This window comes from Rhincodon typus, chromosome 21, assembly GCF_021869965.1.
Source record: "Rhincodon typus isolate 14 chromosome 21, sRhiTyp1.1, whole genome shotgun sequence".
Classification (NCBI taxonomy): domain Eukaryota; kingdom Metazoa; phylum Chordata; class Chondrichthyes; order Orectolobiformes; family Rhincodontidae; genus Rhincodon; species Rhincodon typus.
In genome coordinates, this window is record NC_063352.1 from 50,133,099 (window position 1) to 50,155,417 (window position 22,319).

The 22,319-nt window shown below is 41.1% G+C and overlaps 1 protein-coding gene across 1 annotated transcript in view; it reads right to left on the reverse strand.

Annotated features, from left to right (window-relative positions):
* LOC109910406 (kinesin-like protein KIF19) overlaps positions 1-22,319 on the reverse strand; it is a 247,157-nt gene that overhangs the window by 15,940 nt on the left and 208,898 nt on the right. The window contains exons 17-18 of the mRNA XM_048609643.1: positions 15,950-16,151; positions 14,522-14,629 (exon numbers count right to left, since the gene is read on the reverse strand). Coding sequence (XP_048465600.1) covers positions 14,522-14,629; positions 15,950-16,151 — 310 coding nt within the window. The remainder of the gene's footprint in view (positions 1-14,521; positions 14,630-15,949; positions 16,152-22,319) is intronic.

The following is a 22,319-nucleotide window of genomic DNA, read 5'->3' on the forward strand; positions in this document are numbered from 1 at the left end:
CCTTCCCCTCCCCCATTTCTGAAGAAGGGTCTAGGCCCGAAACATCAGCCTTCCTGCTCCTCTGATGCTGCTTGGCCTGCTGTGTTCATCCAGTTCTACACCTTGTTATCACATAGAACATAGAACAGTCAAGGGCTAAGGGGGAGAGACATGTAAATAGAGCTGAGACAATGAACAGATCAATCATGATCTCACTGAATCGCCAAATGGCCTACTTCTGCTCCTAAGTTCTATGTTCCTATTGTTTTATTATAGTATAGACTCCAGACCAAACAGGACTATACATTTACATGATATCAGAATATGGTATTTGCCTTGCCTTCAGTCACTGTTGCAGTCACGGGGTCAGTGCTCATCAGTCAGTTATGTACATGTATTGTACAGCAACACCAGTAAGCATTGAACCCAAACTTATGCATGTTGGGCTGTGGTATTGTAACCATGTAAACATATTGTTGATAAACTTCAAGACATCTGAATCAACAAGAACCAACTTTTGGTTTATAGATACCTAGGCTAGAATGTAGAAAACCACAAAATGCATCACCTTCTTATGTCTGTGTTTGTTTGGTGTGTCCAAATATAACAAACAATTAGGACATTACAAATCACAGTCAGAACCAAACTGATTAAGTAATTGCTCCAATAATTACAATTTGAGACAGAACTGTTATAAACAACTAGGATTAATTTATGTGCGTCATTTATATTATGAAATTATCCTGCATTTAGCATATTTCACAGGAAAACTAGTTATGTTTTCATCCAGGTTTAGTTGCCGCATGAAGAGCGATCAAAAATAGTGATCCAGCCCAATTCTCCCCATATCTGTGCAGGTTTCCTCCAGGTGCTCCGGTTTCCTCCCACAGTCCAAAGATGTGCAGGTTAGGTGGATTGGCCAGTCTAAATTACTCGTTGTGTCCAGGGATTTGCACATTAGGTGGATTAGCCAAGAGAAATGCAGGGTTATGGGGATAGGGTGGGAGGGAGTGAGTCTGGTTGGAATGCTCTTCAGAGAATCAGTGTGGTCTTATTGGGCTGAATGACCTGTTTCCACACCGTAGGGATCTGATCTCTCCCCATTCTCCATTCCTGGCAACATCCTTGTAACATCCTTGTAAATCTCTTCTGCTCCCTCTCATGGTTCCTGGAATGGACTAACCAGAACTGTACTCCAGCTATGTGCTAATTAATGTTTCATACAGTCTTAGGATAAGGTAGAACAGTACAGCACAGGAACAGGTCCTTCAGGTTAGCATGTCTGTGCCAACCATTATGCTATTTTGAACTAATCCCATCTGCCTGCATGATCTGTATCCCTCTATTCCCTACCTGTTCACATGTCTGAATGCCTCTTAAATGTTGCTATTGTATCAGCTGCTGCCACCTCCCATGGAAGTGTGTCCAGGCACCTATCACCCTCTATGTAAAAAACATTCCTCGCACATCTCCTTTAACCTTGCCTCCTCTCACCTTAAATGTATGCCCCCTAATATTTGACATTTCCATCCTTGGAAAAAAGACTCCGAATATCCATCCTATCCATGCCCCTCGTAATTTTATATACTTCTATCACGTCGCCCCTCAGCTTTCGACGCTCTAGCGAAAACAATCCAAGTTTGTCCAACCTCATTATTATAAATATACTACAATCCAGGCAAAGTCCTGGCAACCTAATTGCACCGTCTTGAAAGCTTCTACATCCTTCTAGAACTGCACACAATACTCTAAATGTGGCCTGACCAAAGCCTTATACAGTCGCAGCATGACTTGCAAACTTTTATTCTCAGTGTTCCAAACAATGAGGCCAAGCATTCCATATGGCTTCTTTACAAACTTATCCACTTGTGTTGCCACCTTCAGGGATCTATGTAATTGGACACCAAGATCCTTCTATATATCAATGCTCCTAAGGGTCCTGCCATTTACTGTATATTTCCTTTTGCATTTAACCTCCCAAAATGTACCACCTCACCCTTGTTCAGATCAAACTCTATCTGCAAATTATCCACCCAACTTTCCAGCTGACCTATATCCTGCTGCATCCTTTGACATCCTTCCTCACTATGAACAACTCCACCAATTCTCAGGTCATCTGCAAACTTACTAATCAGACTACTGACATTTTCATCCAAATCATTTATATATATTACAAACAACACTGGTCCAGCACTGATCCTTGCAGTCAGAAAAATACCTTCCACAACTACCCTCTACCGTCTATGGCCGACCAATTTTGTACCCAACTTACCAACTCACTATGGATTCTCTGCAATTTGATCTTCTGGACCAGCCTACCATGGGTGGTTAAATGCTTTGGTAAAAGTCCATGTAGATAACATCCAATGCCTTACCCTCATCAAACATCTTCAGTATTGCTGCAAAAAAACTCAATCAAGTTTGTGAGACAAGATCTCCCCTGCATAAAGCCATAATGTCTATCCTTCTCCAAATATAAACGAATCCTGTCCCTATGAATCTTCTCCAATAATTTCCCTACCATTGCTATAAGGCTCACCAGTCTATAACTTCTTGAATTATCTCTGTTGCCTTTCTTGAGCAAAGAAACAACATTGGGCCAGTCTCCAGCCTTCTGCGACCTCACCTGGGGCTAAAGAGATTACAAAGATGTCTGTCTAGGCCCCAGCAATCTCCTCCCTTGTCTCTTTCAGTCTCCTGGGATTGGGCACTCATCTACCCTAATGGTTTGCAAGACACTCAACACCTCCTCCTCCTTCACATCAACATGCTTTAGAGAATCAGCAAACCCCTCTCTAATCTTACCATCATCCATGTTCTTCTCCTTTGTGAATACTGATACAAAGTTCTCATTAAGGCCCTCAGCCACTTCCTCTGGCTCCACACATAAATTCCCTCCATCGTCTTTGAGAGGACCCATCATTTCCCTAGCTACCCTCATGCTCCTAATATACATATAAAATTCCTTGGGATGCTCCCTAATCCTACTTGCCAAGGTCTTTCCCTGGCCCCTTTTAGCCCTCCTAGTTTCCTTTTTATGTTATTTTTGTTTCCTATATTCCTCAAGGACCTCGTTTGATTTCTGTTTCCTAAACCTTACATATGCTTCCTTTTCCTTTGTGCAGTCGGTTCTGATATAATGTGATAGTTCCATTCTCGTGCAATCTCGTGTTATAAGAAAATCGCGTAATAACTGTGACATTTAAAGTGATGGGGACAGAATATCGTTATCGCCAATACAGGTAGGGAAAGTTCACATTCTACAAATAGCATTCTATAATTCTTCAATCACATTAAAACCAATTCACATTGTAGAAACACACGTTATATCAGAACCGACTGTAACTAAACTTATAATATGTCTTGTCTTTCCAAGATTCCAGAATCTTGACATCCTTATCTTTCATCTTCATGGGAACATGCTGGACCTGAATTCTGGTTAACTAGGTTTTAAAATTTACCTTCAAACAACTGCCAGTTTCTCCAGTTCCTGCCTCATACTGTTGTAATTAGCCTTCCCCAAATTTAGCACTTTCACCAGAGGACTAGTCTTATCCTTTTACATAATTATCTTAAAACTGGTGGAATTAATGATCACTGTTCCCAAAATGCTCCCCCACTGAAATTTCAATCAATTAGCCAGGCTCATTTCCCCACTACAAGGTTTAAAACAGCCCAAGTTGGACTATCCACATGTAATTTCACTTCTGGACGCACCTAACAAAATCTGCCATATCTAAGCCAATGGCAGTAAGGAAGTCCCAGTGAATATTGGGAAATTAAAATCCTCCACTAAAACAACCTTGTTCTTTTTTCATCTTTCCATGATCTGCTTACGTATCTGTTCCTGTAATTTCCACTGGCTATTGGGAGGCCTATAGTATAACCCCACTATAGTGAATGCACCTTTCTTGTTCCTACATTCTATCCATATGTCTTCGCTGGATAAGCCCTCCAAGATGTTCTTTCTCAGTACAGCTGTGGCATTTTCCTTAATCAGTAATGCAACTCCCCCACCCTGTTTACAATTTCTCACCATTATGCCTGAAACAGCTACACCTGGAACGCTGAGCTGCCAGTCCTGCCCTTCTCTCAAATAAGTTTCTATAATGGTCACAACATCATAGTTCCATGTACCAATTGAGGTTCTAAGGTCATCTGCTTTACCTCAAATAAGGTCAGAAATCACACATCACCAGGTTATAGTCCAACAGGTTTATTTGAACACACAAGCCTGAAATACTCCTTGCATTAAAATAAATACACATTAGACCATTAGTCCCACTATGTTCATCAACCTGGCCCTGCCTGTTCGTTCCTGGTAGACTTACTTGATTTTAGCCCCTTGTGTTTCTTCAAACATTTCATATGTTAACCTACTTCTCTGGTTCCCATCCCCTGCCACACTGGATTAAACCCTCCCAAAGTGCTACTGACCTCCCTGCCAGGAAATTAGTGCCCCACCATTTTAGGTGCAACCGTTCTTCTTGTACAGGTCCCATCTGCCGTGGAGATCCCAATGATTCAAGTACCTGAAGCCCTCCCTCCTACACCAGCTCTTTGGACACACAGTCAAATGTATTATCTTCCTATTCCTACCCTCACTGGCATGTGGCACAGGAAGTAATCCTGAGATTATGTTATAAAGTGGAAGTCGATGCCCCCTCTGATAACTAAAACCGAAACACCCAGAGAGGCTCGCCCTCCCTATAATCCCTATAAAAGAAGTGTGAAAATTGGTATAACCTTCCTCTCACTCTCAAGCTTTTATACAGGGGAAGTTAAATGAAATGAACTCCTGACAGTCACTCTATAATCAACAAGTAACAATTTATTTATCCAATTCTAACAGTGAACAAATTAACAGAACTACTAACAAATTGAACAATTCCCCCTCAAATACTAACTCTTCCCAAATAAAGCAAAATTCTAATGGTATGCTGTTCCCATAAATATGAGTCCCACTTATATAAATCAAAATAATTAAAAAACTTAAAACATACTCTGAAAATTACAGCCACGATATGTCTTCCAGATTTTTCTGTGCCTTGTCCCATGTCCTTCAATCTGGAATGCCTTTCTCTGTTGAATTCTTGTGTCAGGAACACTTCTCTCCATTGAATTCTTGTGTCAAGAATATTAGCCAGAAGTGCTGCTGTACCTTTAGTTAGATAATAGTTACTCTGAGACCTAAGAGCATTCTGTGAGAGCCAGTGATTTTCTCTTTTGAGCTGATGAGTTGTTGACTCTATTAGATGGCAGTTGCTCTCACACCAATTTTCAAATACCGTCTTCTTTTATACCTTTGGTGACCTATCAATTTCTTACAACCTAGGGGTTGTCAAAACCATCGGATTTAAATTTAATTGGTTTTTAGTCTTGAAGTGCCTAGTTTAATTTATTTGGCTAATTTTCAAACTGTTCATCTTAATAACAAAATACACTACTGCCTAGATTGCTAATCACACAGCCTTTTGATACAATGTTTCAATATCAGGAACTCTCTGTGCACCTGCACATTTTTTAAAAATCTCCCAGCCGAGAAAAAATATATAATCTTTTAAAGGGACCACACACTCTTCCCTGCTGTCATTTTACATACATCCTGCCTTTATAATTCGGCAAGATAGCGGTAGGGTAAGTTGCTCCATTTGGACCTCCACTCTGCTCGCCAGAACTCTTTCTCTTTCTGTCTTTGTACTTCCTTTTTTTCTCCCTTCTCTCTCCCTCTGTAGTAATTCTCTCCCCTCCCCCCCACCCACCCCTTTTAACTACCTACCTAAGAAGTTCAAAAGGAGCTGGTTCGCAACCGGGAAACCTGTGACGGCAGCTGAATGCGCGTATTGTCTCCTGCAGTGATGACGGATTGAGTGTGGGCTGGAGCGATGGCAGCGGATCAAGAGTGGGCCAGCGAGGTTGGGCCAGTGAGGCAGCGGCGCCGAGAGCAGGCTGGTGAGGCAGCCGAGAGCAGGCTGGTGAGGCAGTGCAGCAGCGAGATCAGGCCAGTGAGGCACCCCAGAGTGGGACACTGGCAGCGGCATGGCGTGGGCTGGAAAGCCCAGAGTGAGACTCTAGTGGAGGCATGGTGAGGGCTGAAAAGCCCTGAGTGGGTCTGCAGCAGTGGAAAGGAAAGTTGGACTCTCTTAAGTTTTTTTTTCTTATCTTATTCTAAGTTAATATGAATGGCACCACGTATGTATGGCAAACATACACACTTTTCACAGTATTTTTACATTGAATAGACGTGACAATAAATGATTCAATTCAAAACGAAACTCAAACCCACAAGTACTCTACCCAACTTCACAACACCTCCCCCTTAAGAAAAAAAATGAACCATCACGATGAAAAGATGGCTTCCTTTTTTTCTTTTCTAAATCTTAACGCCATTATTACTAGATCCCTATCTCATTAACCTAGAGTTACACATCTTATACTAATTGTACATATATACAACATTGAACACTACCGTTTCTATCTTATATACACATTTTCCTTTTAAACCTGTAATAACGTAACATTTTCATGACCCATAACATGTACAGTCTGTAAATTAAACACTTGTAACATAAGACTCCAACGAAATAGTCTGGTATTTTTGTCTTTAAATCTTTCCAAAAATGTCAAAGGGTTGCAATCAGTGTACACAACCATCTCTGATACATTGTTTGCAACATAAACATTAAAATGTCGTAAAGGCCAGTACCAAACTCATTATCTCTTTTTCAATGGTCGTATATTTTCTCTGATGGATATTGAGTTTCTTTGAAACATAACTGATTGGCCTTTCAATTCCACAATCATCCTCCTGTAACATCACAGCTCCAAAACCTACATTGCTTGTGTCGATGGCCTCTTTAAAGGGTTTCAAGAAATTTGGTGTGGCTAAAACTGGTGCAGTGGTTAACACTGCTTTTAAATTCTTAAATGCCCCCTGGCATTGGTCTGTCCACTGAAATTCCGTGTTCTTCTTTAACAAATCCATCAGTGGTGCCACTATGTTACTAAAGTTTGATACAAACTTCCTATAGAATCTGTTCAGTCCCAAAAATCATAGCACCTCTTTCTTCGAGGATGGTCTTTAAATTCCTTGATGGCCTTTGTCTTCACGTTCCTTGGTGTCATCCATCCGTGTCAGATGTTGTGCCCTAAGAATATCACTACCGCCTTCGCGAATTCTGTTTTTGCCAAGTTTATGACCAACTCTGCCTTCCGTAGGCTCTCAAAGAATGCTGCCAAAATTCAGCATGTGATTTGTCCACGAGTGGCTAAAGATTATGAAGTCATCTATATAAATGGCACAATTAGTCAATCCTGCCACAACTCTGTTCGTAAGTCTTTACAAAATGGCTGGTGCTTTCTTCACTCAAAAGGACATTACTTTAAATTGATACAGCCCATTTGGGCTTACAAAAGCAGAAACTTCTTGTGCTCTCTCCAACAAAGGTACTTGCCAGTAACCATGAAGTAAGTGCAACTTTGTGATGTAAGTGACTTGTCCAACTTTTTCCATACAGTTCTCCAGCCTTGGAATTGGGTATCAGTCTGATTTAGTCACGGCATTGACCTTTCAATAATCTATGCAGAATCACTGAGTGCCATCAGGTTTGGCAACCAACAGGACTGGTGAACTCCACTCACTTTGACTTAGCTCGATGATGTCTTCTTGGAGCATCACTTCTACTTCCTTCTGTACCTGTGCTCCTTTGTGAGGGTTAAGCCTGTAGGGGTGTTGTTTTATCAGAACAGCATTCCCTACGTCAATCTCCCCATTTTATTGCTACATATGTCCTCATAGCGCTGCAACAAGTCTTTCAATTCAGTTCTCTATACCATCCTTTAAGGACTTCCTCATTATTCAATTTATTCTGAGGCAAATCAAAATCTGAATCATCTGGATTTGATTTCGCATTCTGAGTGGCAGTAACTAATACCTGTTTCTCCGGTTCCCTTTCCCTGTCATAGTAAGTTTTCAGCATGTTCACATGCCATACCCAATAATTTTTTTTCCTATCTGGCATCTTTACCAGATAATTCACCTGACTTAACTTCTTCTCAATCTGATAGAAACCGCTAAATCTTGCTTTAAAGGAATTTCCTACCACCAGTAACAGAACCAATACTTTATCCCCACAGGCAAATGTATGAATTTTAAATTTCTTATCTGCTTCTTGCTTCATTATGTGCTGTGCCACCTTCAAATGTGGTCTAGCTAATTCATGTACTCTGTTTAATCTTTCTCTCACCTCAGATATATAATCCAACTGTGAGATCTCTGATTTTGGACCTATCAACTTTTCCTTAATTAATGTTAAAGGCCCTCTTACTTTGTGTCCGAATATCAATTCAAATGGAGTAAACTGAGTTGATTCATTTGGAGCATTTCTAATAGCAAATAATATAAATGGGATACCTTTATCCAAATCATTTGGGTAATCCTACCAATAAGCCCTCAGCATGGTTTTTAGGGTTGGATGCCACCTTTCCAATGCTCCCTGGGATTCAGGATGGTACACGCTTGATTCAAAGTGTTGGACGCCTTAACTACTATGACCTCCTTAAATAATTTGCCAGTAAAACTGGACCCTTGGTCTGATTAAATCTCCTTAGGTAGTCCAAAACAGGTAAAGAAAGCAAACAACTCCTCCACAACCATTTTTGCCTTGACACTCCATAATGGAATTGTCTCCAGAAATCCGGTAGACATATCCATTATGGTTAGCAAATACTGGTTCCCACATTTGGCTTTAGGGAAGGGACTTACACAATCAATCAGAACCCACGTGAAACATTCTTCAAATGCAGGAATTGGCATCATTACTTTTGAAATTGCTGTCAGAAGCTAGATTTCGAGTTATGGACTAATGTGTATTCATCCGTTATCTCTGCAGTTCTTCTCACTGTTTTAACTTTCTGTTCCTCAACATTTATTACTGTCTGTGGCTTTCCTACCATCTGAATGTATGTCAAATTCAACCAAATTCTTTATGTAATCCAAGTCAATAGAAATGCTTCTGTATCTTAGCCTGAATCTTCCTCACTCCTAGATGACCTCCTACAGGTAATTCATGTGCTACATGGCAACACATTCTGGTGAACTTCCACCCATTTCTCATCTGCACTAACCTGCCAAGCTCTTCATTTCCATCTTAAGATTTTATCCTTATGGTAATAATATTCTGGAATACATTCTGATTCCTTTTCTGAGTAAGCTTTATGATATAAATCTTTTTATTGTCTTACTTTTTTGATGCCTGATCCTCTACCTGCTCAGGTTTTTCCTTTACCATTTCATCAAACAGGGTGTCAGCTGACTGATCCTCAACTCCTTTGTGTTTCTCTTTGTTTTTTCCCCTTCTTGCTTTAATTTACGGCTGTGGAATCTTGTCACCTTGCAGTCTGGAAAAATTCCAGGGTATTTTTCTTTTAATTCTTCAGTTCCCTGGGTTTCTTTTGACTTCTCCACTACAATGTGCATCACTCCCACCTTTGATCTGGCTAGATCATTTCCAAGAACAAACTGTATTCTTGGAATAGACATTCTTTCAATCACTCCCACTATGACTTCCCCAGTCTTGATTGGACTTTATAGCCTTATCTTACAAGGAGAATGCTAAATCTCTCTCCACTTACTCCACAGATTATCACTGTCTTGGGTAACATTTCAGAAGAAGTGCAAATATTTTCATCTCTTACGTTAGAGACTAACCAGCTCCCGTATCTCCAAACATGTTAACTTCTTTTCCTACTCCCCCTGTTCCACCTGAGTAAACCTTATCCACAGAGGTGAAGTCTTTGAAAAGATCAGGTACTATCTTACTTTCCAGCCCGTGACTAGACTGTGCACTCCGCTGCAGCTCCTCGACATCTCTTGGGATTTCCTTCGCTACCTCAATTAATCCCACTGGTTTAGCCTCTTTTACTACATCATTTTTCCCAGTGCCTTTCTTAATCCACCAGCACTGTGACTCTGTGTGTCCCATCTTATTGCAGTGAAAGCTCCTGAAGTCTTTCTCCTCTTTTCCACCCTCTTGGGTTTCATTTTTCACATGTGGTAAACTGTTCCAAGGGTGATTTACTTTTTGTTTCTCATTGAAGGATCTCCGTTTATCCTAATTTCTATCCCTCACGGAATGAAATTGCTGTCAGAAGCTAGATTTTGATTTATGTACTAGTGTATATTCATCAGTAATCTCTACAGCTCTTCTCTCCGTTTTAACTTTCTGTTCCTCAACATGAGCTCTTATCAATTCTGGAAGTGAGTTTTTAAAGTCCTCGACCAGAATTGTCTCTCTAAGATCCTTATATGTCTTTTCTATCTTTAATGCTCTCACCCACCTATTGAAGTTGCTCCGTTTAGTTCTTTCAAACTTGATATAAACCTGACCTGGTTGCTTTCTTGCATTTCTGAACCGTTGTCTAGATGCTTCTCGTACCCATTTGTGGGCACTCAAAATAGCCTGTTTTACTTCATCATATTCCCTTGACACCTCCTCTGACAGCGCTGTAAACACCTCACTAGGCCTGCCTGCCAACTTGGTCTGAATTAACATTACCACACTCACACATCTGTTTAGGCAATTTCTTAAAGGAAATGAAAAAGGCTTCCACACCTTTTTCATTGAACTTTGGTAATGTTTTGACATATTTGTATATATCCCTATTAAGTCTTTGGCTATGATGGGTTTGCTTATCATCACTCTCCTCCTCACTAGGCCTATCTTCTACCTGCATCTCCATCCTTTTAAATTGACTTTGCTGCCTAGTTTGCAACTTCCGAAGTTGAAACTCTCTCTCTTTCTCCCTTTCTTCTCTCTTTCTTTTTGTCTTTCCTCTGCTTCAACTCCCTTTCTTCCTCTTCTGCCCTGGTTCTTCTTCCTTTTTCTTTGTCTTCTAACTCCATTTGTCTAATTTTCAATTTTTTTTTTCTAACTTCATTGCACTTGCCTGTTTCTCTGATATACCTGAAAGGTTGACCAACTCCGTTACAATTTCAGTTTTCCTCTTATCCCTAGTTAAACCCAATTATAGCCTGTCTGCTAATTCTAAAAGTTTCTCCTTTTTCTGTCTTTCTAAACTTTCTTGGCAAATTTGGGAAGCATCTTTGAACCCCAGAACCTCTTTGGCAATGTTAACAGCCATTTCCCCCACTTTTGATTTAACTATCCACAGGTAACCAAAATTAAACAGATTTTCCACTTCTCACCTAAGTTTTATTTAAAGATCTAGGATACTAATCTCCAAGTCTGCTTAAATCTTCTGAGACCTTTCATACCCTGAATCTGTTCAAATTTGTCCAAACCTGTTCAGATCCCATACACGAACCGGCCAGATACTGGACTCAAGACCCCAATCTGTTATAAAGCAGATAACTAAAACCAAAACATCCAGAGAGGCTTGCCCTGCCCTATAATCCATTAAAAGAAGTATGAAAAGTGGTATAACCTGCCTCTCACTCTCAAGCTGTTATAAAGGAGAAGTTAAATGACATCAACTCCTGACAGTCACTCTGTAATCAGCAAGTAACAATTTATTTATCCAACTCTAACAGTGAACAAATTAATAGAACTACTAACAAATCAAAGAATTCCCCCTCAACTACTAACTATTCCCAAATAAAACAAAATTCTAATGGTATGCTGTTCCAACAAATACAAGTCCCACTTATATAAACCAAAATAAAAAATACCCTTAAAACCTAGTATCTCGAAATTACCACCAGGATACGTCTTCCGGAATGCTCTGTGCCTTCTCCATTGTTCTTCAGTCTGGAACACCTTTCTCTGTTAAATTTTTGTGTCGGAAACACTTCTCTCCGTTGAATTCTTGTGTGAGGAATGCTGCCATACCTTTAGTTCGATACTGGTTACTCAGCGAGCTTACAGAATTCTGTACGAGTCAGTGATGTTCTCTTTAGAGCTGGTGGGTTGTTAACTCAGTTGCTTTCACACCAATTTTCAAATATCCTCTTCTTTTATACCCTTGATGACCTATCAATTTCTTACAATAGGATTGGCCCTAGCTTGTCAAAACAATCTGATTTAAATTTAATTGGTTTTTAGTCTCGAAGTGCCTGATTTAAATTAATTGGCTGATTTTCAAACTGGTTGTCTTAATAACAAAACAAACTGCTACCTAGGTTGCTAACCACACACCCTTTTGATATAATATTTTAATTTCAGGAGCTCTCTGTATACCTGCACTTTTTAAAAATCTCCCAGCCTAGAAAAATCACATCATCTTTTAAAGGGACTACACACTCTTCTCCCCTATCATTTTACAAACATCAAATTCTAACATCCTGCCTTCCAATCCACAAGCAATCTACCCAACTTCGTAACAATTACACCTTGCTTTTCAACTTCCTACCTAACTCCCTAGATTCCATTTGCAGGTACTCATCTCTCTTTCTGCTAATGTTCTTTGTACAATTATGGACCATGACCTCTGGCTGCTCACCCTCCCCTTTCAGAATATCCTGTGCATGCTCAAAGACATCCTTGACCCTGGCACCTGGGAGGTAACACACCATCCTGGAATCTTGCTCATGGCCACAGAAATAACTGTCTGTGCCACTAAATATAAAATTTCCTATGACTACTGCAAGTTAAACAACTAACTGCCATTTATCTCGAATTATACAGTAGCCTAATGGCCCATGAGAAATCTGGTAACTTTATCTTTAGGAATCTGAGAAGGTGTATCCCAAAGTCCCTCCATTCCTCTATTGTATTTATTTATTGAATATTGTTTTCTGTTGTTTGACTTTCTAAGGTACTTTAGCTCACACTTCCCAGATTGAACACTGCTTGCCACTTTTCTGCCCACCTGGCCCGTCCAATGAGATTTTCATGAGAACTACAGATTCCTTCTTCATTATGAAAACAACCAATTTTTGTAACATTGGCAGTCTTCCCAATCACCGTATTATATTTAAGTTAAACTATTGATATTTAACACGATAGAAGAACAAGAGACCCAGTGGAAATGCACTGGAAATGGTCCTCCAGTCACAAAAACATCCTTTGACCTTTCTACCTGTCACTGTGCCAGTTTTGGACCCAATTGGCCACCTTGTTCATATTTACCATGGAATCTTATTTTTCTGGCCAGTCTACCATATGGCTCTTTATCAAAAGCCTTGCTGAAATCCACGTGGACTGCAAACACATCTACCTTCATCAACCTTCCTTGTTACCTTCTCTAAAAATTCAATCAAATTAGTCAGATATCACCTGCACTTAACAAATCTGTGTTATCACTGAATCATCGTATCCTTTCTAAATGATGGTTTGTAATGTTCTCAAATATTTATCCAATAATATTCCCATCATTGAGCAAAGGTTGACCTGCCTGTACTTACACAGTTTATCCTTCCTTTTGAAAACAATGGGGCATCCTTAATATTTTAAAGATCTCCATAACCACACCCATAACATACAGGATTAAGATTCGATGGTCAAGGTTCTCCCCTACTTCTTTTGGGAGACTGCAATATACTTCATGCGTGCTTGATGATTTATCCACTTTCAAAGATGCTGAACACCTTAATCTTTCTTCCCTCCCATAAATATTTATATACTTCATTTTAACTACAATGCCTGCATTACCTCTTCTTTTGTAAAGACTGGATGAAGTATTCATTCATAACCAAGCACATCTTCCATCCTCACACATAAGTTGTTTTTCTGATCATGGATAGGTCCTTATCTTCTTGCTGTTTATATATGGTACTTATGACAGATTTTTGGGTTCTCCTCAACTTTACTTGCTAATGTTTATTCATCTACTCTCCTGCTTTTCTTAGTTTCTTTTTGAATTTCACACCCATGCAGTTTGTATATTCCTCTAGGATATCTGCAGGACTGTACCCAACATCAACTTATATCACCTTATCTTACATTAGGTTCTTTATCATCCAAAGGGATCTGGAATTCTCTTCCTAACAACACTGTGCATATCCCAACACCATATGGATTACAGTGGTTCGAAGTGGTGGCTCACCACCATCTTCTCCAGGGCATTTAAGAAATGGGCAATTAATGCTAGTCCAATGCTGGATGCCCATGTCCTATGAATTTTTTTTTAAAGACGTCTCTCCTTCTCTTCTGCATTGTTCTTTTCAATAACTATGCTAAAATGTAACTGAAATATGATTGGTAACAAACAACAGATTCTCCTACTGATAACTAATGTCCTTTAGGGAGGAAACTGCCATCCTTATCTAGTCTGACCTACATTTGACTCCAGAACTACAGAAATGTGGTTGACTCTAAAACTCCCCTCTGAGCAATTAGGGATGGGCCAATAAATGCTGGCACCAGCGATGCCCTCTTCCCATGAATGAATAAAAAACAGTTTTAACTGTCCAGCTTAATTTCCAAAGATGATGTGCAAAGCTACAACCTAATCTCTTATAATATTTGTTATGTAATGAAATATAATTGATAGTAAGCACTTAAAATCAGGTCAATAAACCACAGGTCATTGAGAAAAACTCATTCTGTGCTTTGGATATTCTGTAGAAACATGAATTTCTGACCTCTAACTCGCTTGTGCAAGATCAGCCCCTTGTTCCCCTCTGCGTTTCTCTGGTGAATGGTACTTGGGGTGGTGTTACCGACTTCTATCTTCTGTAACTGGCTTTCACCTGCGAAGCAGTAAAAATAATTGGTAGATTGACTATGACTTTACACATTTGAAATATATTAAAGTCTGTATTATCTTTATTTAACTGACTGTGTAGATAGTGTGTTGGCAGTACCTGTGCTTACAAACCCTTTGGGCTTCCTTATAGGGTCCATGTTTAATCCTCAGATAGGAGGACGGCAAATTCTGAATGTTACTTCCATAAACCATTAGTTAGTCAGACAATCCTTTCTTAAGTTGGGTTCCTTTCCTAAGATGAAATAATGCGCTACCATATGGAAGAATGAGGAAATAAAGCAGTTGAAAGGAAAAGCAATGTCCATCAGAGTTAGGCTTGCAACTGCATGTTTAATTCAGACCCCTTCACAAGACAAGCTCTATGGACAGAGACTGGAAAACTAGAAACAAAGGAGCACAGGGGACAAAAACATTCAATAATTGTTAATAATTCTCTCCTGTTCTCTCTCCTGAAGTATTGACTCACTAACAGACTGTCCCAAAGTCTGGCACTTTATTTTTGGTTTACATTTTTAAAGATTATTTTGTGGGATGTGGACATTATTAAGAAGGCCAGGATTTGTTGCCTGACCCTAATTGTCCTTGAACTGAGCAGCTTGCTAGGCCATTTCATACTGGATTTAGGAAGACAGATTATTTTCCCTAAAGGACATTAGTGAACTTGATTTTTATGACAATTAATGATGACTCTGAAGTCACCAACACTTGATACACGCTTATTAAACTCCAGCAACTGCTGTGGTCGGATTTGAATCCACACTCCCCAGACCATTAATGAGGTCACTGGGTTAGAGTACAGTGACATTACCACTATGTCACCATTTTACCCCTTTATCCCAGTTTAGACAATGAGTGTCAACCTGTGGGTCACATGTTAAGAACATCTCAGCTGAGCTAATATTTGTCTTGAGTCAATATGAACATATTTCTTGGGCTCCTGATAGGCAACAGGAGCAGCAACACCATCCATTTCATCCCCATGAGGCTAAAGTTTACATATGCTAATTTAGCGCATATTCAGGGACTGGATTACCAACTCACTGGCTTATCTCTCTGTGCACCCAAGTTTTGTTTTAAATTTGATCTACATTTTTATCAAAGCATTTTTTGAAAACAGTATCTAGAAGAAATGTCATAAATTATTTAAAAATTAAACTAGTACCGATTTTTATCAGAGATCTTGGTTTGGGTCCTTTGGCTTCATGACCTGTTAAATTGTGTGAAATTTTAACAAGCAGTGGACAGCTGCATTATCAACTGAGGTGGGGGAATGAGAGGTGCCGTGAGTCAGATTGATGATCACCTGAATGATAGTTGAGCGGGAATTTGATCTTTGTTGCAGGAGGCACATTGACATTTGGAAGATTGGCAATTGTCGCTGGTATAACCTTTGGCTGCAGATTGAGGTTGGAATTCTGGAAAAGGCGTGGAGCAACAGAAAACCTGTGGCCAGAAATGCTTTTGAGATTGTGAGGCCGTGAGAAGTTTGGTCTGAGCTTGGGAAGCTGCAAAAGAAAAGAAAGTTTGTTAGAAGCGAATGACATACTGACCATAATGACATGAATTGAAGGAAAACACTGGCGCTCTGAGTGTGAGGGGTGAAATTGGGCATGAGAGAAATGTAATACAAGTAGTATTACTTTGAACAGATGCAGTAATGTTACATACCTTGCACCATGCATTCAGCTCCACCTACCTGAATAGAACTAAATACCAAGTGTAAAAGACAAGGTGCAACAAATTATATATTTACTTCCAATATGACCAGGGTCCACTGGCAAACTATAGGTAAAGATCCAGATTTTGATTCATTGGGTTTGGACACAGGGATCTCCCAAGATATAATTAACTTGTTTCTATGCAGTAGATTATATAATAGGCAATGACCATCTCCAATTGGAGAGAATCTAACCATCACCCATTGACATTGGTATTACCACTGCTGAATCCCCCACTATCAACAGAACTGGACTAAACATATAAATACAGAGGCTACAACAGCAGATCAGAGGCTAGGAATTTAACAGTGAGTAACCAACCTCCTGACTCCCAAGGTCTGTCCACTGTTTATAAGACCATTTACCTGAATGGATGCAGCTCCAACATCACTCAAGAAACTCAACACCATCCAGGAAAAAGTAGCCCAATTGACTGGCACTCTATCCTTCATCTTCAACACTTAACCTCTACACCATCAACGCTCAGTAGCAGTAGGTGTGTACTATCTACAAGGTGCACTGCGGAAATTCACCAAGCCTCCTCATATTGCACCTTCCAAACCAATGACCATCAACACCTAGAAGGACAAGGGCAGCAGATACAAACAGAACAGTACAGCATAGGAACAGGTTGTTCAGCCCAACAAGACTGCACCAACACATGATGCCTTTCTAAGCTAAAAACCTTTTGCCTCTACGTGGTCCATATCCCTCTATTCCTTGCTTATTCATGCATCTGTCAAGATGCCTCTTAAACATTGCTATTGTACCAGCCTCCACCACCAGCACTGGCAGAGCATTTCAAGGACTTACCAACCTCTGTGTTAAAAACTGCATCTCAAATCTCCTTTAATCTTACCCCCTTTTACCTTAAGCCTATGTCCCTTAGTAATTAGCATTTCCACCCTGGGAAAAAGAGATTGACTGTCCATTTTATAATTCTGTAAACTCCTACCAGGTTGACTCTCATTCTGCAACATTCAAGTGAAAACAAGTTTGTCCAATCCCACCTTATAGCTAATATCCCCCAAACCAGGCGACATCCTGGTAAACCACTTCTGTGCCCTCTCCAAAGCCTCCACATCCTTCCGGTAGTGTGGTGACCAGACTGTACACAATATTCCAAATGTGGCTTAACTATAGTTCTATATAGCTGACCAGCATGACTTGCCAATTTTTATGCTCTATGCCCTGACCAATGAAGGCAAGTGTGCCATATGCCTTCTTGACCATCTTATCCACTTGTGTTGCCCCTTTCAGGGAACTGTGGACGTCTACTCCTTGTTCCCTCTGTTTGTTAATGTTTCTAAGGATTCTTCCATTTACTTATACTTCCTTCCTCCATCCAAAACACATCATCTCACATTTGACCAGATTAAACTCCATCTGCCATTTCTCCACCCAAGTCTCCAGCCCCCCATTTATATCCTGCTGTATCCTCTGGCAATCCTCCTCACTAACTGCGGCTCCCCCAATCTTTGTGTCAGCTGCAAATTTACTAATCAGGCCACCTACATTCTCGGGGTCCCAGCACCGATCTCTGTGGAAAATCACTGGTCACAAATCTCTAGTCAGAAACAGACCCTTCCACTGCGACTCTCTGTCTTCTATGACTAAGCCAGTTCTGCATCTATCTTACCAGCTCACCACATATTCCATGTGACTTCACCCTCTGTATCAGCTTGCCATGGGGGATTTTGTCAACGGCCTTGCTAAAGTCCATGTAGACAACACTTATTGCCCTGCCCTCATCAATCATTTTTGTCACTTCCTCAAAAAACTCAATCAAATTTGTGAGACACAACTTTCCCTGCACAAAGCCATGCTGCCACTAATAAGTCCATATTTTTCCATATGTGAATAAATCCTGTCTCTGAGACCCTTCTCCAATAACACACCCCTCCCAAGACTCACCATCCACTTGGGCAGTACAGTGGTTAGCACTGCTACCTCACAGCGCCAGGCACCCAGGTTCAATTCCAGCCTCGGGTGACTGTCTGTGTGGAGTTTACACATTCTCCCCGTGTCTGCGTGGGTTTCCTCTGGGTGCTCTGGTTTCCTCCCACAGTCCAAAGATGTGCAGGTTAGGTGGATTGGCTGTGCTAAATTGCCTGTAGTGTTCAGGGATGTGTAGGTTAGGTGGGTTATAGGGGGATGGGTCTGGGTGGGATGCTCTGAGGTTCGGTGTGGACTTGTTGGGCTGAAGGGCCTGTTTCCACACTGTAGGGATTCTATGATAATTTCCCTACCATAGACGTAATTTCCCAGATTATCCCCGTTGCCCTTCTTAAACAAAGGAACAATGTTGGCTATTCACCAGTCCTCTGGTACCTCTCCTGTGCCTGAAGAGGTTTCAAAGATTTCGTAAAAGGCCCCAATAAGTTCCTCACCTGCCTCCTTCAGCATTCTAGGATAGATCCCATCAGGTCTTTTTTTTTATATAGAATCCCTACAGTGTAGAAACAGGCCCTTCGGCCCAACAAGTCCACACCGAACCACAAAGCATCCCACCCAGACCCACCCCACCTAAATTACACATCCCTGAACACTGCGGGCAATTTAACATGGCTAATCCACCTAGCCTGCATAATTGGACTGTGGGAGAAAACCGGAGCACCCGGAGGAAACCCACACAGATTCGGGGAGAATGTGCAAACTCCACACAGACAGTCACCCAAGGGTGGAATTGAACCCGGGTCTCTGGTGCTGTGAGGCAGCAGTGCAAACCACTGAGCCACTGTGCTGCCCTTGGGGCCATGCAGGTCTTGGGAACCTGTCTACCTTAATGCTTTTCAAAACACCAAAAACTTGCTCCTTTTTTATATTGACATGCCCTAGAATATCTACACACCCCTCCCAAGACTCACCATCCACTAGGGTGGCATGGTGGCTCAGTGCTTAGCACTGCTGTCTCACAGTGCCAGGGACCTAGATTTGATTCCGCCCTTGGGTGACTCCACTGTGTGGAGTTTGCACATTCTTATATCTGCATGGATTTTCTCCGGGTGCTCCAATTTCCTCCCACAGTCCAAAGATGTGCAGGTTAGGTCGATTAGCCATGCGAAATCGTCCCTTAGTCTCTTGGGATGTGTAGGCTAAATGGATTAGCCATGGAATATGCAGGGACAGGATGCTCTGTTGAGGGTCAGTGTAGACTTGATGCGCTGAATGGCCTTCTTCCACACTGTAGGGATTCTATTCTATTCTATTCTATTCTATGTCCTTCTCCTTTGTGAATACCAATGCAAAATTAAGGACCTCACCCACTTCCTCCGCCTCCTGGCATAAATTCTTTCCTTTGTCCTTCAGTGGACCCACCCTTTCCCTAGCTACCTTTTTGCTCTTTATATATCTATAAAACAACTTGGGATTTTCCTTAATCCTGTTTGCTGAAGACATTTCAGGGCCCTTTTCAGCCCTCCTAATTCCTTCTTTAAGTTCTTTCCTGCTATCTTTGTATTCTTTATGGGCTCTCTCTTTGTCTTCAGATTCCTAAACCTTATGTATGCCTCCTTTTACTTTTTGACTAAGCTCTCAATTTCTCTTATCATCTTAATTTCCCAAGTCTTGTCATCCTTATCCTTCATTTTCACAGGAACATACTGGTCCTGATCTCTAATCAAGAGACCTTTAATTCATTCCCAAATGCCAGATGTGGAGTTACCCTCAAACAACCGCCCCCAATCTACATTCCCCAATTCCTGCCTAACGCTGTGGTAGTTAGCCTTCTCCCAAATTAATACCTTTGCCCAAAGACCACTTTTGTCCTTATCCATAAGTAACTTAAACCTTATGGAATTGTGGTGACTGTTCCCAAAATGCTAGCCAAGTGAAATTTCAATCACCTGACCGAGGTCATTACCCAGTATCAGGTCTAATATGGGCCCTTCCCTAGTCAGGTTATTTACATATTGTTTTAAAAAACTGTCCTGGACACATGCAATAAATTCTAACCCCATCCAAGGGAGCCCCAGTCAATAAAGGGGAAGTTAAAATACTCCACCACAGCAACTCTGTTATTTTCACATTTTTCCATAATCTGTTCACATATTTGTTGCTCTATCTCCCGTTGGCTATTGGGAGGCTTGTAGTACAATCCCATCAAAGTGATTGCACCTTTCCTATTCCTATTCCTGACCTCTACCCATATGGCCTTGCTGGATTAATTCTTCAAGGTGTCCTCCCTCAGTACAGCTGTGATATTCTCCTGAATCAGTCACATAACACTCCCACCTCCTTTTTACATGCCTCTCTATCTCACCTGAAATACTTAAATCCCACAACATTAAACAGCCAGTCTTATCCCTCTCTCTACCAAGTCTCTGTAATTGTTACACCATCAGTTACATGTACTAATCCAAGTTCATTTGCCTCTTCTGTCATACTCCTCGCATTAAAACAAATATATTTAAGTCCACCAGTCCCACTCAGTTCAGAAACCTCCTCCTATCTGTTCTTCCTCTTAGTCTTACTGGCCTTAGTCTGTGACTCCTCCTCGGTCATTTTACTTACTGACCTACTGCTCTGGTTCCCACACCGCTGCCACATTAGTTTAAACCCTCCTGAGTGGCACTAGCAAACCTTGCTGCCAGGATATAGGTGCCACTACAGTTTAAGTGCAACCTGTCCTTCTTGTACAGGTCCCACCTGTCCCTGATGACATCCCAACAATCCACATACCTGAAGCCCTCCCTCCTACAGCAGCTCTTTAGCCATGTATTTAACTGTACTATCGTCCTTACCTTAGCTTCACTGGCATGTGGCACCGGGAGTAATCTTGACACTACAATCCTAGAGGTCGTGCTTTTCAACTTCCTACCTAAGTCCCTGAACCACTAAGTCCCTCTTTTCTTTCTGCCTATGTCATTGGTACCAATATGGGCTATTATATCTTGGCTGTTCACCCTCCCCTTTCAGAGTATCCTGTGCCCACACAGAAACATCCTTGACATTGGCATCAGGAAGGCCACACACCATCCTGGAGTCTTGCTCATGGCCACAGAAACACATACCTGTGCCTCTGACTACAGAGTACTTTATCATTACTGCTTGTCTACACTTCGACCCTCCCTGTTGTACAACGGTGCCAGTCATAGTGTCACTGACCTGGTTGCTTGTGCTTCATCCTCCCTAGAGGCTACTCCCTCAACACTATTCAAAATGGTATATTTATTTGAGAGGGGAATGGCCACAGGGGACTGCAGCACTGCCTGCCCATGCTTACTTATCTTCCTGGTAGTTACCCAACTCTTCTCAGTCTGTGTAGCCCTTACCGGTCTTGTCACCAGCTTGCTAAACATGCTATCTACAACATTCTCGGTCTCATAGATGTTCCATAGTGAATCCACCTGCAGTTCCAGGTGCTTCATGTGGCAAATCAGGAGCTGCAGCTGAACACTTTTCCTGTGTATGGAGTCACATGAAGACTGGATGACACATGGGAACACCACAACCTCAAACTCTCTTATCACTCACCATACTATCTTGGAAATATCTCACCATTTCTTTCGCATTGCTGGGTCAAAATCCTGAAAATTTATCCCTAATGGCGCTGAGGGTCTATCTGCAGCAAATGGACTGCAGTTGTTCAAGAAGGCAGCTCACCACCACCTTCTGAAGTGTAACTAGGGATGGGCAATAAATTCTGGCTCAGTCAGTAATGCCCACATTCCCAAGAATGAATAATATAAAAGTTTATGACGTGCAAACTTCAGACAATCAAAATGCCCAAGTTCAGGGGAATTCACTGCCCTTGAGAAAAGGTTTCGTAAGTCAGCTCTGATTATAATTCGAGCTGGACATCTTCAGATTGGGTTATGCTCTTGCCTCACAATGAAAAGGTTATGAGTTTCAAGCCTTACACAGATACAGTCCTAAATGAATGGTTGTAAGTGAACTTTCAGATGGGTTTTGAATTAAGGGGCATCTTTTTTATTGACTGGATGTTAAATATCA